Source organism: Palaemon carinicauda, chromosome 3 (assembly GCF_036898095.1).
Source record: "Palaemon carinicauda isolate YSFRI2023 chromosome 3, ASM3689809v2, whole genome shotgun sequence".
NCBI lineage: Eukaryota > Metazoa > Arthropoda > Malacostraca > Decapoda > Palaemonidae > Palaemon > Palaemon carinicauda.
In genome coordinates this window covers 201,469,881-201,486,493 of record NC_090727.1, presented here as the reverse complement: position 1 = coordinate 201,486,493, position 16,613 = coordinate 201,469,881, and the positions used below count along the sequence as shown (strand labels likewise).

General features: G+C 43.1%; 1 protein-coding gene across 1 annotated transcript in view; it reads left to right on the top strand.

The window, feature by feature from the left end:
• The first annotated feature begins 654 nt into the window (after positions 1-654).
• The window catches only part of Rpn7 (regulatory particle non-ATPase 7), a 29,532-nt gene continuing 13,573 nt past the window's right edge, over positions 655-16,613 (top strand). Inside the window, exons 1-2 of the mRNA XM_068371259.1 lie at positions 655-859; positions 3,745-3,950. Of these exons, the coding sequence (XP_068227360.1) occupies positions 715-859; positions 3,745-3,950 (351 nt within the window). The 5' untranslated portion in view covers positions 655-714. The remainder of the gene's footprint in view (positions 860-3,744; positions 3,951-16,613) is intronic.

Here is a 16,613-nt window from a genome sequence, read left to right as displayed (position 1 = left end):
ATGAATAAATTTTCCTTTTTCTTTTTTCTTTTATTACTCAACACCGCAAAATTCTTATTTCTCAGTTGTTCAATCCCAAGGCCCCCCAGGATATTAAAATGGTGATGGTTCACTGCCAAATCCATTTACATTAAAGTCTCGGATGTAAAAACACGTATCGTGGATACAAAAGTGAATCATTATTTGTAAATTATAGTTTATAAATGAGAAGTCTTAATATGATGCATATTAACTGTAATTTAGAATTAATTTCTGTGATTATACTGTATATTTACAATGATTTTCAAATAGAAACGACAATTTCGTAGTTTAGTATTGGGGAATGAGTTATATTACAACTTATATGAATGCATGATTATATAATGAAGGTTTTTCACACTTAAATGTCCGTAAATGAAATTGATCTTTATATTAGTAATTTAGAATTGATTTCTGGCTGTTCTTTAGCTACAGTAACTACAATGACTCAAATAGGAGCTGTATTTTCTATCTAGTATGTGAATAATCTGATAAATTATTATAAAATTAATGTTTTTTCACACATAGATATATATAAATGTACAGTACATAAATGTGTGGTTCCTAAAATTCTCACAATTTTCGGAAAATTATGAGAAACAATACTACAAACTTTGGTAGTCGACGCTTGGCACAAAAGCTGTTGATTGAGTAAAGTCATTGTGAAGTTTGTGGACGAAAACTTACAAACCGAAAATGCCGTCTGAGAATTTAGAAGAACAAGGTTTGGAGAAAAACCCTGATCTCCATTTGGCCCAGCTCAAGTTCAGTTTAACTTTGACTGATTTCAAAAATGATACGAGGAGGAAAGAGGAGCTTCTGCAAGCCATCGAGAAGGATAGTAAGTTTTCGCATGGACCCTATACAGTAAACTTAGTTAAATATCTACGATTTAATTATAAAACTATATTACTCTTTATTTTTATATTGAAGAAAATTCGTTATATAAAGCTTTGTATTCCAATTAGAGGTCTAACTTTGGGTAGTGTTAGGCTAGTGACCGCTAGTCTTTTACTTCGTCCTTAAAAGACCGGTCTATTTTACAGCTGTATAAGATATCTGTCTAGGGGTATATGTATGGTAGTGCCCACCTGTATGTATTATTATGTCTAACTTTGAATACGGAAGTGTAAGGGGGTCTGTCAGCCCCCCTCCGAACGCGTGAGGAACTGGCCGCTGATTTACTAAGGCTCCTTTGTCTATCAGGAAGGAACCTGAAACTTTTATTATTGGGTTAAGCTACTTTGGAATAGCTTACAATACTGAAGAAAGTTAGGGTAGTTTGTAGCGCTACGGCCAAGCGTCCTAATTTGCTTATTATCGCTCCGACTGTTATCTTGTATAGAATAAAAACGTTTGGAAATGGTCTACGGATCTTGAATATGTTGTGTAAGGGGGGGGGGCGCAGCCCCCCTGGGTAAGGACACGGCTTTTAGCATAGGTTAGGTGGGTTTTTTAAATTAGCTTCTCCCGTCATACTCGTAGGTAAGGAAACTGTTGTGTAAGGGGGGGTCCGGGGGGGGGGCGAGACCTCCCGGCGTAACGAAACGGCATTTGGCATAGGTTAGGTGGGTTTTTTAAGTCAGCCTCTCCCGCCAAAATCGTTTTTAGAACGACGACCACAGTTCAGAATATTCCCGTTTTCTACGGGATCTGGCCATCACCCTATAAACGCTCCGAAAGTTAGGTTTGTATACCACTAATCTGGCCACGTTACGGTTTTATTATAAAATGTTAGAAAAATAGGGGTATATGTATTAAAGTGGCCACCTGTATGTATGATGACGGCTGGTTAAGAATACGTCAGTTAAAGGGTGGTCGCAAGGGGACTTAGAAAATTCATATTTTCTATGCAGACGGGGTGAATTGGCCGCTGATATACAAAGGCCTCCACTATTGTGGTTATGACGTTGAAACCCTCATAAATCAGTAGATATTTGCAGATACGCTATTTTGAATCCCTGCAATGTATGGAACCTATGTATATCAGCTGCCAGTTCCTCACGCATTAATTAAAAATGGACATCAACTAACCTAAACTTTCCCCCATAACCTAACCTACAAGCCGTGTCTGTGCCTAACTACCTAGCCCTACCTAACGGGCGGTAATGCCCCCATGCAACCCCCCTTACACTCCTGTATTCTAAGTTAGACATAATAATACATACAAGTGGCCGCTATTATACATACACCCCCAATGTATATATGATGATGGCCATTCCCCTTAACTCCCTTATTTTCAACCTTGACGCTCAGACTACGTCATTCAAAGGCGGCCGTTAGCTTCCCTCCTTATTACTGTAAGCAGGTAAGCTCATGGCTTGTCGGTTAGGTTAGGTGGGGAAGTGTAGGTTAGATGGTGCTCAATGGACAAGGGAAGTCCTGTCCCTCTTCATACTAAGGCTCCATACAATATTATTTAGAACATTTGAACTTAATAATTGAATAGTTCTTTGCAAATACATTAATTTGAGTCTCTTATACTGCTGGTTTAAACCAATTTTAGCGAAGTTGCGTGTTTTGATTAAAAATTTAACATTTTGTTCCTTTCATCATTTTAATTCCTGCCACAGGAGGATCTTCCTCCCTCTGGACAGTTCAGAATAATGTAATTGGTGGTGCTTCGGTCCTAAATCGTGAGTTACACGTTTCGAACAAAATACAGAGCCTGACGTTTTATATTCTAAACTTTTTGTGTATTTGTTTTCAATAGCGGAATGTGTAATATTATTATAACTTCTAAGCCCCAACCCTAGTTGGAAAAGCAGGATACATCATAACTCAAAAACTGGATTTCCACCAGAAATTGTGTCATCAGAAACATTAAAAACACCTTAAAATACTCTCAAGTAACAGTCTTAGTTTCTCCAAACTTTTAGTTGTACCATTCTATAATTTTTCGCATGGATTGGGTACTTGAGTATCATAGATGCGACATTTACTTTTTAGTAGTATGTACACGACATTCCAAGTTGGGTTAGGAAGGTTTTAGGCGTTTTCTCTTGCTTGTAGTGTAGTACCATCAGGTATTAACTTATCGGCAAATCATTTGGTTAAACGTGATGTATGTTTGGAACATTACTGTATTCCCCAACCCCAATGGACATAACAGAGGAAAGAGTGGGTGAGGGTATTTTACGATAGGCTATGTCTCTTGGAGAAAGTATAATTGGATTGAATATCCTTTTTGAATATTTTGTAGGATGGCAGGGCATACCCACAAGGTAGTCTTAGTTGAGCTAACTGATTACCCATGCCCATTAACCAGTAAGAATACACCAACAGGTGTAAGGTTAGGTGAGCATATGCATTTCTACTCTGTCACTATTTGCTTTTGAATATTTTTTCCCATATACTCTTGATTTATCGGTTTTGATTGGTAGACTTAGCGGTAAGGGATCGTAAGGACTTGGAGTTCGTATAGGTAGAAATATGAAATACTTGATAAATTTGAGTTTTTTTTTTTTTTGTCATAATTTTATAAAGATTTTTTCCAGGGACAAGTCAGTCATGATCCTGTGTGTTATCAGTCACATGCACGTACCAACCACGATTGCATAGCCAAGGGGGGAGCTCTTTACTAACTCACCCAAAAGCTCTCAAATATCTCTTTATGTCTGTGACCAACCATTTAACCTGTCACTGTCTTTTTTAAATTGTACATTATCTACATATATATGAGGTCAAAATATTTTGTAATTTCTTATAGATTTTGTAAATTTTCAGATATGGCACCGTTTTATGAGGAATGCTGTCGAGACCTTGGCTGGCAGTTAGACAGTTCTTTATTAGACAAAATGAAAAAGGAAAATGAAAGTGAACTCAAGAAGATGAACGAAGCAATTGAGGAAGCTGAGACATCAATGGGAGAAACAGAAATTAGAGAAGCCAATCTCAACAAGGCAGAATACCTCTCACGTATAGGAGATAAGGTACTTTATTCAGGTCAAGATAATTGTGCGGGAAGGTTCTTTTCGGACACATTTCTCTGGAATATTTTTAATTTATATATATATAGTAAAGTATAATTTTCAATATTTAACTTAGCCGGTGATTATATAGCTGCAACTCTGTTGCCCGACAGACAACTCTACGGTAAAAACTCGCCAGCGATCGCTACACAGGTTGCGGGTGTGCCCAACAGCGCCATCTGTCGTACAGATACCCAGTACTCAATGTAAACAAAGACTCAATTTTCTCTCTGTCGAGCTATCGACAAGACGTACTTACTCGCTGTTGCTAAACTGGAGTTTTTTCACAACTAATTGGTGAAGTACTTTATTCTAGTTTTGAGCTTTCGCTATGCAGGTGTTTTATCTTCATCTTAAATCTTGAACTCGTTTTGGATAGATTTAATTATGGTGACAAAGAGAGTATGGACTTTCTTTCACTTTTAAATGGCCGACCCTTTCCTTAGACGGAAGTGTGTTTAGGCTTTTAGTAATTATATCACGTTATAGATTTTCCTCTATATATTTTATATCTCTCCGCCTTTATTAGGCCTCTTCGATTAACTTTCCATTTATTATAAACATATAAAAATAATTTTAATGTTTTGTTTATATAGACCTTTCCTGAGAGTAGGCGGTCCTAACTTGGAAACCGAAGTTAATCAACGTTGAGCCCTTTATATCGTAATGAGCTAAGGATTTAAAACTTTTTAAATGTAATGTTTTATGAAAGATTTTCTTTGATAGACTTCGTACTGTTTTCAAAGATGAACTAACGTTTAGTTTATTTATGCTACGCAGTTGTTGACGTTCAGGACGTTCAACATGCGCTCTATCGTTACGATAGAGAGAGAGTGTATCACGGTTTCACTTTGCAGTAAGGGTAAATCGATTCTGACGTTTTGTTCATTCTTTCTTAGCTTAAATGTTTTAAATTCTATTTTAAAGGAACTTTTTATTTGAAAAACCTTTCAGTTTCTTTCCTTTAGTCAAATAACATGTTTTTTTGACGAAATATAATTGGGCTCTTCTCTCAGGTGCGAAATCAAGAGAGAGAGAGAGAGAGAGAGAGATAGAGACGGAGGGAGAGAGAGGAGAGAAAACGTTCCGTTCAAGCGGGTAACGTTGTTCTCGAGTTACTCTCGTCCCTAGTCGCTGTACGGGGAGGAAGGATAAAACGTTTTAGTTTTTTATTCTCGTCCCCAGGCTATGTGCGGTGAGAGATTGAAAACGTAGTTATATGAACTAGTGTTTAGTCTCTTTCCCAGCCACTGATTTTTTTATCTTAAAATATGTTTTCTGTTTTTTGCTGGTATTAATGAGCTTGCATTATACGACTGATTTCGCAATTACTACCTTTTAATGAAGGGTAGAATTGCGTGTTTCAGGTAGAAATCAGTAAAAGTTTCGATTTCAGTGAAATAAGTGCAAAACAGAAAATCGAAGTGATAAAGTGATATGCGCAAAGTGTTATAGTGTTGCGTCCGAGGGTTCGTCTGTTCGTGCCTGTCGTTCACCTAGTCCGGGACCTCTTACATGCTCCCAAGCCCAGGGGAGAAGTAATGTCAAACGACCTATGGGTTCGAGAGGCCTTGACCAACGAACAGACGTTTTCCCTCTATGGTATCGGGTGTATCTTACCAAGATCTCCCCTACCATAAGACGAGAGAGACGTTGTTTCTCCTCGTCATCCGAAGGCTTTTCGCATAAGAAACCTGTCACAAGGTTTCGAAGCCCTTAAGCGAAAGTCAGTCCTTTCAGGACAGGTCCAGCGTCCTGGTTACAACCATTAGGACAGCTCTGACCCTATGCAGTCATCGGATAACTGCTCGCCGCCTAACAAAAGCGTAACACAGACTCCGAGAGTCTTTTTTTGTAGGCAAAGTGTTGTGGTCACAGACGTTACCCTCGTCTCTTACCACAACCATTTCCGTTGATCCTTAATGGGTTGTATGGCAAGACATGCAGTATATGCTTGCCTCCCTTATGGAAGACTATTCTGCCGATTAGTCCGTTGAGTCTAGCCGTTTATCTCATCGATATCCTGGCTTTCAGCCAACCTAACGTTCCTTTGTGCTTACTGTTGACGTTGGCGTAGCTTAGTCACGTCAGTCAGGTTGTTTAGAACCACACTCGATGCGGTCTCGTGTGGTTTTTCAGCCGCATTTGGACGTTAGGCCACTTGCTGATGCTCCTGTTGACGTTCAAGACGTTCACTAACAATCGGAGTTGACTTGTTTTGACGCTGTGCGTCAACCTCCGCATTCTAGAGTTGTTTTGACTGCTCAGTCTAGGCAGTCAAAGCAGTCTCGAGTGGACGCTGTGCGTCCTCACGCACCTGTTGTGGTTGACAGTTCAGTTGTTGTCAGTTCACAGACCGTCAAGCAGTTACATGACGTTGCGTTCTGGTCCGCTACTAATGCACCAGTGAGTGTGGACTCTGCTTGTAAAGCATTGCCACCATGGTAGGTCTCTCCCTTGCTTGAGACTCGGCTTTTATCGGACAAGGTTCCTGTAGATGAGGAAGTTGCTGTTCCCCCTCCTACTGATATTCCTTTGAGGACTCTGTCAGAGGGAGAGGAGCCTAAAGCTGCTTAGCCTCCTATGGACTTTAATTAAATCATGATGATTTTTTTTAAGGATCTTTGTCCGGATCTTTTGTAACTGCTGCTCCTCGTTCGCCTAAACGTCAGAGCTTACACTAGGCCTAGCTACTTCGAAGCCGTTGTTTTTAAGCTATTGCTCTCTCGCTCTCCTAGAGAGCTTTACGTTGGCTAGGCGACTGGTTTTTCACCAGGAGGAGTTTGGGGGATACAGCCTTTGCTTTCCCTTCTTTTAAACTGGTTTATAGAGCGAGAGTCTGATATGACACGAGAGAAGTTCTCGGCTTGGGAGTTCATGCCTCTGCCCAGATAGACTTCTCAATTCTCGTAGACTCTCCCTGGCGCCTGGCCAGAAGACGCTCCAAGTTGTTTACAGGTCAACTTCACAGCTGTTTTCGAGCCTTTGAAGTTTTGCTGTACAATTATGTCACGCATAACAAGGCTTTCAGGGATGGTAAACGGTACCGCCTCAGTCGCTAACCCCGTCTGTTGCCACACCTGCTCCCGTAGACCCTAAATGGGCTTTGCTGCAAGACATGCAGTCCAAGCTTGCGTCCTTGATAGACGACTTTAATGCGGAGAAGGTTGCTACCGAACCTTCTGGCCAACAACCTTCCAACCGGTCGGTTGTGCGCCCTGTTGACGCTGAGGTAACCTACTCGCGTCTGCCAGTTGAGGTGGTTCCTCCACCGATGCGACCCAGTGGGGGTTGCCAGCCGCACGTTGACGTTAAGCGACGCTCGGAGGTGGTTGTTGACGTTCAGGACGTTCAACAACCAGCAGAGGTGACTTGTTTTGACGCAGTGCGTCAACCTCAGCAACCCGGTAGGGTGTTGACTGCACAACCCAGACGGTCTAGACAGTCTCGGGTTGACGCTGTGCTTCCTCGCGCACCCATGGTTGTTGACAGTTCACAGACTGTGCAGCAGTTCCATGATATTGCGTCCGGCTCCGTCACGCATCCACCAGTGCGACCGGACTCAGCGAGCCAGACGTTGCCCACTCCGTTGCCGTTTCCTCATCAGTTTTCGGATGAGGAACCCTCTGATGAGGACATTGCTGAACAACAAGACGATCAGCCCCCAGAATAGATCAAGCCCTGCTATCCATCCAGAAGATGCTGAAGAAGGAACGCTGCTCAGTCAGGCTGTGGATGAGTCTGGTAGGGACGCTGTCATGCGTGGAACAATTTGTGTCACTTGGAAGACTACACCTCCGTCCTCTTCAATACCATCTAGCTTTTCACTGGAAAAAGGACAAGACGCTAGAAGCGGTCTCGATCCCGGTTTCCGAAAAGATAAAGTCTTGTCTGACTTGGTGGAAGGACATTATCAACCTAAGAGAGGGTCTTCCCCTGGCTGTTCAGACTCCCAACCACGTTCTCTTCTCGGACGCATCGGACGTGGGCTGGGGCGCGACACTAGACGGTCGGGAATGCTCAGGACTGTGGAACTCGAGTCAGAGGAGCATGCATATCAACTGCAAGGAGCTGTTGGCAGTACATCTGGCCTTGAAAAGCTTCAAGTCTCTCCTTCGAGGCAAAGTGGTGGAAGTTAACTCGGACATCACGGCCTTGGCGTACATCTCCAAACAAGGAGGTACCCACTCACTGACGTTGTACGAGATCACAAGGGACCTGCTCATCTGGTCAAAAGGTCAAGACATCTCCCTAGTAACGAGGTTCATCCAAGGCGACTTGAACGTCATAGCAGATTGTCTCAGTCGGAAAGGGCAAGTAATTCCAACCGAATGGACCCTCCACAAGGATGTGTGCAAGAGACTTTGGGCCACTTGGGGTAAAACCATCCATAGATCTCTTTGCAACCTCGCTGACCAAGAGGCTTCTAATCTATTGCTCTCCAGTCCCGGACCCAGCAGCAATACATATAGATGCTTTCCTCCAAGATTGGTCACATCTGGATCTCTACGCATTCCCACCGTTCAAGATTGTCAACAAGGTACTGCAGAAGTTCGCCTCTCACGAAGGGACAAGGTTGACGTTAGTTGCTTCCCTCTGGCCCGCGAGAGAATGGTTCACCGAGATACTTCGATGGTTAGTAGACGTTCCCAGTAGTCTTCCTCTAAGGGTAGACCTTCTACGTCAGCCACACGTAAAGAAGGTACTCCAAAGCCTCCACGCTCTTCGTCTGACTGCCTTCAGTCTATCGAAAGACTCTCGAGAGCTAGAGGCTTTTCGAAGGAAGCAGCCAGTGCAATTGCTAGAGCAAGGAGAGCTTCTTCCATTAGAGTCTACCAATCGAAGTGGGAAGTCTTCCGAGACTGGTGCAAGTCAGTTTCTGTATCCTCGACCAGTACCTCTGTAGCTCAAATAGCTGTTTTTCTCTTATACCTGAGAAAAGGACGATCCCTTTCAGCTCCCACTATCAAGGGCTACAGAAGCATGTTGGCATCGGTCTTCCGGCATAGAGGCCTAGATCTTTCCAAACATAAAGATCTGCAAGACCTCCTTAAGTCTTTTGAGACCACCAAGGAGCGTCGTTTGGCTACCCCTGGATGGAATTTAGACGTGGTACTAAGATTCTTCATATCAGACAGGTTGGAGCCGTTGCAATCAGCCTCCCTGAAAGATCTCACTCTTAAGACTCTTTTCCTGGTATGCTTAGCCTCGGCTAAAAGAGTCAGTGAGATTCATGCCTTTAGCAAGAACATAGGATTTTCGTCAGAAAAAGCCACTTGTTCGCTACAACTTGGTTTTCTAGCCAAAAATGAGCTGCCTTCTCGGCCTTGGCCTAAATCTTTCGATATCCCCAGCTTATCGGAGATCGTAGGCAATGAACTAGAAAGAGTCTTATGCCCTGTTAGAGCTCTTAAGTTCTATTTAAAGCGTACTAAACCTTTACAAGGCCAATCTGAAGCTTTATGGTGTTCAGTTAAGAAACCATCCTTGCCTTTGTCAAAGAATTCTTGGTCAGACTTTATCAGATTGTTAATACGAGAAGCTCATTCACATCTGAGTGAGGAAGACCGAACTTTGCTTAAGGTGAAGACGCACGAAGTTAGAGCTGTAACAACTTCCGTGGCCTTTAAGCAAAATATATCTCTGCAAAGTATAATGGACGCAACCTATTGGAGAAGCAAGTCAGTGTTCGCGTCATTTTACTTGAAAGATGTCCAGTCTCTTTACAAGAACTGCTACACACTGGGACCATTCGTAGCAGCGAGTGCAGTAGTGGGTGAGGGCTCAACCACTACAATTCCCTAATTCCATACCCTTTTAATCTTTCTCTTGAAATGTTTTTATTGTTGTTTTTTGGGTTGTCCGGAAGGCTAAGAAGCCTTTCGCATCCTGGTTGATTTGGCGGGTGGTCAAAGTCATTTCTTGAGAGCGCCTAGATTATGGGTTTTGATGAGGTCCTGTTGTATGGGTTGCAACCCTTGATACTTCAGATCCTAGGGGTCGATCAGCATCCTAAGAGGATCGCGAGGCTCCGTAAGGAAGACGTACTTAAAAGGCAGAGAAATTGTTCAAGTCGACTTCCTTACCAGGTACCTATTTATTTTGTTTTTGTTATTTTGATAACTTCTAAAATGAAATAAAAACTCTTAGCTCATAAAAGTGTAAACATATATTGCTGGTCTCTACCCACCCCCCTGGGTGTGAATCAGCTATATAATCACCGGCTAAGTTAAATATTGAAAAATGTTATTTTGATAATAAAATAAATTTTTGAATATACTTACCCGGTGATTAAAAATTAAAGGACCCTCCCTTCCTCCCCAATAGAGATGCAGTGGGACGAGGAGAAAATTGAGTCTTTGTTTACATTGAGTACTGGGTATCTGTACGACAGATGGCGCTGTTGGGCACACCCGCAACCTGTGTAGCAATCGCTGGCGAGTTTTTACCGTAGAGTTGTCTGTCGGGCAACAGAGTTGCAGCTATATAATCACCGGGTAAGTATATTCAAAAATTTATTTTATTATCAAAATAACATTATTATTTTCATGAATTTTACATCTGAACAGAAAAGGCTATTGACCAATTGAGTGGTATTGGATATATTTTGTGTCCAGATATTACTGCTGAATCCATTTATTACCAGTTTTTCATCATATTTTATTTTCATACTTGGGAAATGAATGTAAATAAGGTAAATATATATTTATTCCTACGCTGATACAAACTTCTGAGTCTTTTATATGGGGTTACTGATAATCAAAATTTTGGTTGGTTGCGTCATGCTTCGTGCTGGGTAAACTCAGGCCATGCATACTTCCAGACCTCCATTCATCCATCCTCAAGGAAGTACAGTACTGTACCTAAGATACACATTAGGAGGAAAGATCTGTCAATGCAAAGTGCTATATTTCAACCTATCCACAGCACCGTAGGTGTTCACATGGATTTTCACCCTAGTGTCCACCTGGGCACACATGAACGGCATTCGTCTACTTCAGTATCTAGATGATTGGGTGATTCTGGCAGACTCGAGGGAATTTCTTTTCCTCCATCGAGACAGATTTCTCGCATTTTGCCAAGATCTGAGGGTCATTGTAAATTACAAGAAGTCTCATCTGCTACCATCTCAAGACACAGTTTATCTAGGAATGAGAATCAGGACCAAACTAAGCAATATCTTTCCATCCGAGGAATTAATAGTGACAGAGAGAGATAGCACAGACCTTTCTCTCGCGAGACAAATTGCCAGTACATCGGTGGCTAAAACTTCTGGGACACCTAGCTTCTCTGGAGAAGTTAGTTTCCATTGCTTTGTCTTCATGTCTGCAGGCCATCCTGCAACTGCTCGCAAAGAAAGGCTTTTCGAGACCAGTTGCAAAGTAAACCAAAGGATACCTCGGGAGTCATCTGCTCCAGCATATCAGGCAAAGTGGTCCATCTTTTATGGTTGGTATCGTGGTCGGATATCTCTCCTCTCAGTGCCTATATACGAACAATAGCAGTTCTTTTTGTACCTCTTGGAGGAAAACTTGGTTCGGTATCAACTATAAAAGGCTATTGCTTGGCCTTGAGACTTACCTTCAAGCTGAATAAAGTTGATATTTACTCCTGGACGGAGTTATCTCTCCTCATGCGGAATTTTGAGTGCACATGCCCTCAGTCAGAAGTCACACCACCACCTTGGAGCATAGTCAAGGTCCTACGTTCATTGAAAGGAGCCCATTACGAGCCTCTTCGTCAAGCGTCAGATCGAGACTTGACACTGAAGACGGTTTTCCTTCTAGCTCTGGCCTCTGCCAAGAGAGTTAGCAAGCGATGTCGCCCGTTCAAGAGGATGGGGACAGGTGTCACTCAATTTCGTACGTGAGCCGATCCTGATCAATTGTTACTCTGCTGTGTGAAGGTGCTGAGGAAATACTTGAAAACCGAAAAAGCCCGCCCGCAAATCAGCAGACTCTTCGTAAGCACCAGGAGAAACTAGAGGAAGATTACGAAGAATTCGATATCTTCCTGGATCAGGCAGGGGATTGTGAGGGCCAATCAATCGGACAACTCTCGTTCCGACCGCCATCTGCGTGCTCATGACGTCAGAGGTGACAGCACAACTCTGGCATTTAAGAAAAATTTCTATGTGACGCATGTGTTACAAGCATAGCTGTGGAAAAGACAGACAACTTTCACCGCCCACTACCTGCAAGACATAACCCGCAGGAACCTAGACACATTTACCTTAGGTCCCGTGGTGGCTGCGGAAAACGTGGTCAACTAACACCTCAGCTTTCTTGGAGGCGAGTAGCAGTTGGTCGAGTGTAGATGTCACCCACGAGTAAGACTAGAATGAATGTGAGTGACTGGATTAATTCTAGGGATTACAATCATTATTTTGATGGCTAGTGTTTTTGAAGTTTCTGCCATGTCCTTTGATCTGACTTGTCAATATTCATATCGATGTATCCCTACATATTGTAGGTGTTGTTTACCATAATATTTGGAATTATCTGTACAGTATTAATGTTTGTCATTAAGAGATATAGTACTCTTATGATTGGTAAAAATTTATTTCTCCTGATGTGTCTGTGTTGCTATGGTCTACAGGTTAATTTTCATATATCTTCTCATTTACTATTTTATTCTTTGTTTGCTTTACATCACTACACAGTAATTGTAGCATTTCATTACTTTCCTGGTGGGATATTGAGTGCCAAATTTTCTATAAGGGTGATATTATTGTTTGTTTCCTCAAGAATTGCTAAATTGGAGATGGGGGCCAATTAATTCCAGGTTTGAGTTTTGGGTGAAGATTTAATGGTTTATGTGAAGATCTCTCATTATAAGATGGGGTTCTCAAGTATTAACAAATGAGGGACCCATTGTCAAAGAATTTGTGTCAGTTGAGAATAAAAGTCCTGATATACCTAGATAATCAAGAGCCTTTCTCCGAGACCTGAAAATTCTTTTGAAGTTGTTAGAAAAGATAGAAATATTGGTCTATTTCAAGAGGACTACTGTATTCTGATTTACTCCTAGTTCATATATATCATCCTTAGTGGTGTGTCCAAACTAAGTAGTATCTTTCCATCCGAGGAATGAATAGGGTACACGACACCAGTGGTGTTCACAAATGTGGTGACCCCTGTGTAGTGTGGAACAGAGTCGGTGAGTTATCCCAGTGCTCCCCTTGAGACAAAACTCCAGTGTACCGTAGCAGTTTTTGTTACATACGGGAAGCTCTTATAGCTTTTTCTTTCAAGAGAATGCAGTCATTATTGGTCACCCAGACAATGATTCCTCTGTGGCTGCAATGAAGGATGGTTGATTATTGGAAGTAGGAAGAAAGTGTTCTTCCCTATTTATACTGATTGTTCATGTTTGACGAACTTGTAGGAAATCCTTATCATTGCTCTTCATATCTCAAAAGATTTTAGGAGTATTTTGTAAAGTGGCGGTTTGGTGGTTGTAGGTTAGAACGCCCACATAACTTAGAGGAGTTTCTGGCATAAAAGTTATATAAAAATTTCTTAAATCATTGCTTTATGTACAGTTAATACTTTAGGGCATATTTTATATTTGTTCAGCATTTGTTTCTCTGCACAGCAGTCTTGAAGTATCGGAAAGAATGGTGAATATTTATATTGGTGTCACTATAGAATGGCAGTTTTATGTTTGTCATATTTAGGAGGCTCACATCACTAAAGCATTTATTTGAAGGAAGTGGTGAGCAGATGGAAAATCGGTGTGCATCAGATAGAAAAAAGCGGGAAAATAATTGAATATCTAACCCCACAATAGAAGATTCAACATGAGTTTTGATATGTTTTGCCGAGACTCATCTTACAATTTTAATCTTGTAAAGTTTGGTTCAAGTTATTTATCCAGTTGCTTGTTTTTTCTGTTGCTGATTGTACATACGTATTCTCATTTTATTTAGAATGATAATTTTAATACAGATTTTTCAATATTTAACTTAGCCGGTGATTATAATAGCTGCAACTCTGTTGCTCGACAGAAAACTCTACGGAAAAAATTCGCCAGCGATCGCTACACAGGTAGGGGGTGTACTTCAACAGCGCCATCTGTCGTCCAGATACCCAGTACTCATTGTAAACAAAGAACTCAATTTTCTCTGTCGTGCTACCGGCAAGACCTACTAATTCGCTGTTGCTAACTGGATTTGTTTTCACAACTATTTGGTGAAGTACACTATTCTAGTTTTGAGCTTTCGCTGTGCAGGCTTTCTCTTCAAAAATCCTTGCATTCTTTTTTTGATTTCGGATTATTTGTTGACGATTTTGGATAGTTTTTGAATTCCCCTTTGACCAATTCAAAATGGCTGACCCTTCACAAGTCCCAAAGTTTAGGAAGTGTAATGCTAGGGACTGTTCAAGGCGTCTTCCGAAGGCCTCTATCGACCCTCACACTGTTCCAATTGTCGGGATAAAACCTGTCAATTGGAAGATCGATGTGAGGAGTGCGTTGGGCTTTCGGAATTCGATTTTATCGAATTCCAAAAGTATACACGTAGGCTAGAGAGAGATAGAATTAGGAGAAGTTACTCTCGTTCTGTTGACATTTCCTCTCCTCATGCCCCACAACCTATTCCTTCCCCTGTAGTGGTTGCTCCTAATCCCCCTTCTGGCACTCAGGAACCTTCGATGGCTGATATGATGTGTGCCATCCAAGCTCTGGGTGAGAGAGTTGAGTCCCTGGCTATTGACCGTAACCAGCTCATGGCGGATGTCAAGGAGCTGAAGTGTAAAAGTGCAGTGGGAAGTGTTAAAGTGAGTGATAGTGTTGTGGATAGTGTTGCGCTTGAGGGTTCGTCTGTTCGTGCCTGTCGTCCTCCTAGTCCGGGACCTCATGCAAGCTCCCAAGTCCAGGGGAGAAGCAATGTCGTACGACCAATGGGTTCGAGAGGCTTTAATCAGCGAACAGACGTTCCCTCCGTGGTATCGGGCGCATCTTCCCAAGATCGCCCCTGCCGCACAAAGACGAGAGAGCCCATTTATTCCTCGTCTTCGGAAGGTGTTTCTCGCAAGAAACAATGGACCGAGGTCTCACGACCATTGAAGCGCAAGTCGGTCCCTTCCGCGCAAGTCCAACGGCCCAGCTGTAGCCACTGGGTCAGTTCGGACTCGCTGCAGTCTTCCGATGACTGCTCACCTCCTAAGAGAGGCAAAGCGGTACCGCCTCAGACAGTTACACCGTCTGTCGCCGCACCTGCTCCTGCAGACCCTAAGTGGTCTTTGCTGCAAAACATGCAGTCCCAATTAACGTCTCTGATGCAGGACTTGCGTGCGGAGAAGGTTGCTGCTGCACCAGCTAGTACAGCCTCTTGCCTACAACCACCCACACTCTCGGTTGTGCGTCCTGTGGACGCTGAGGCGACCTTCTTGCGCACTCCAGTTGAGAGAGTTCCGCCACCCATGCGTTCCAGTGTGCCCTGCCAGCCGCATGTTGACGTTCAGCGACGCACGGAGCCTTCCGTTGACGTTCGTGAGGTACAACAACCGTCAGAGTTGTTTTGTTTTGACGCGGTGCGTCAACCTCCGCAACCCAGTGTGGTTGCCACTGCTCACCCTCATCAGACTAGACAGTCTGGAGTAGACGCTGTGCGTCCCCGCGCTGCTATGGTTGTTGCCGACTCACAGACTGGGCAACAGTTCCATGACGTTGCGTCCGGTTCAGTCATGCATGCACCCGTGCGACCGGACTCAGCTCACCAGCCGTTACCTACTCCATTGCCGCTTCCTCCTCAATACTCGGATGAGGGACTTTCTGATGATGATGGTGCTGCACACGTAGATGAACCACATTCAGATCTTGACGAGCCGAAGTCTACGCAACCCTCTTTGGACTTTAGGAAGGTTTTAGCACTGTTCAAAGAGATGTTTCCGGACCAGTTTGTGTCTGTGGCTCCGCGCTCTCCTCCGTCAGAGTTTGTTTTAGGTATGCCGTCATCCACGCCTACCTTTACTAGACTCGTCCTCGCACGCTCGTCCAAGAGAGCTTTACGAGTGATAGGAGAATGGATGCAGTCCAAAAAGAGTCTAGGGAAGACAGCCTTTGCGTTTCCCCCTCCTAGACTCTCTTCTAGATCGAGCGTCTGGTATGCCACGGGAGAAGTTCTCGGCTTGGGAGTTCCTGCCTCTGCCCAGGGCGACTTCTTAAGTCTTGTAGACTCTCCCCGCCGACTAGCCATGAGACGCTCAAAGATATGTTGGTCATCTTCGGACCTGGACCACCTTTTGAAAGGTATATTTAGAGCCTTCGAGGTCTTCAACTTTTTAGACTGGTGTCTGGGAGCTCTAAGCCGTAAGATCTCTCCGTCGGAGAAGGAGACTTCCTTGCTCATCATGTCCTGCATGGACAAGGCCGTACGTGACGGATCTAATGAGCTGGCTGCATCTTTCGTGTCCGGAGTCCTCAAGAAGCGTGAGAACCTTTGCTCTTTCCTGTCAGCTGGTGTTACAATTTGCCAGAGGACCTGATTAAGGAGATTGCTGCTTCTTTGATACAGAAGGATACTCATGATCTGGTTGCGTCCTCTGCTCGCAAAGCCACCCCTTTGCCTACCTTGTCAGCTAGACCAAGGATGGACACCCCAGCGTCCCGATTTATTCC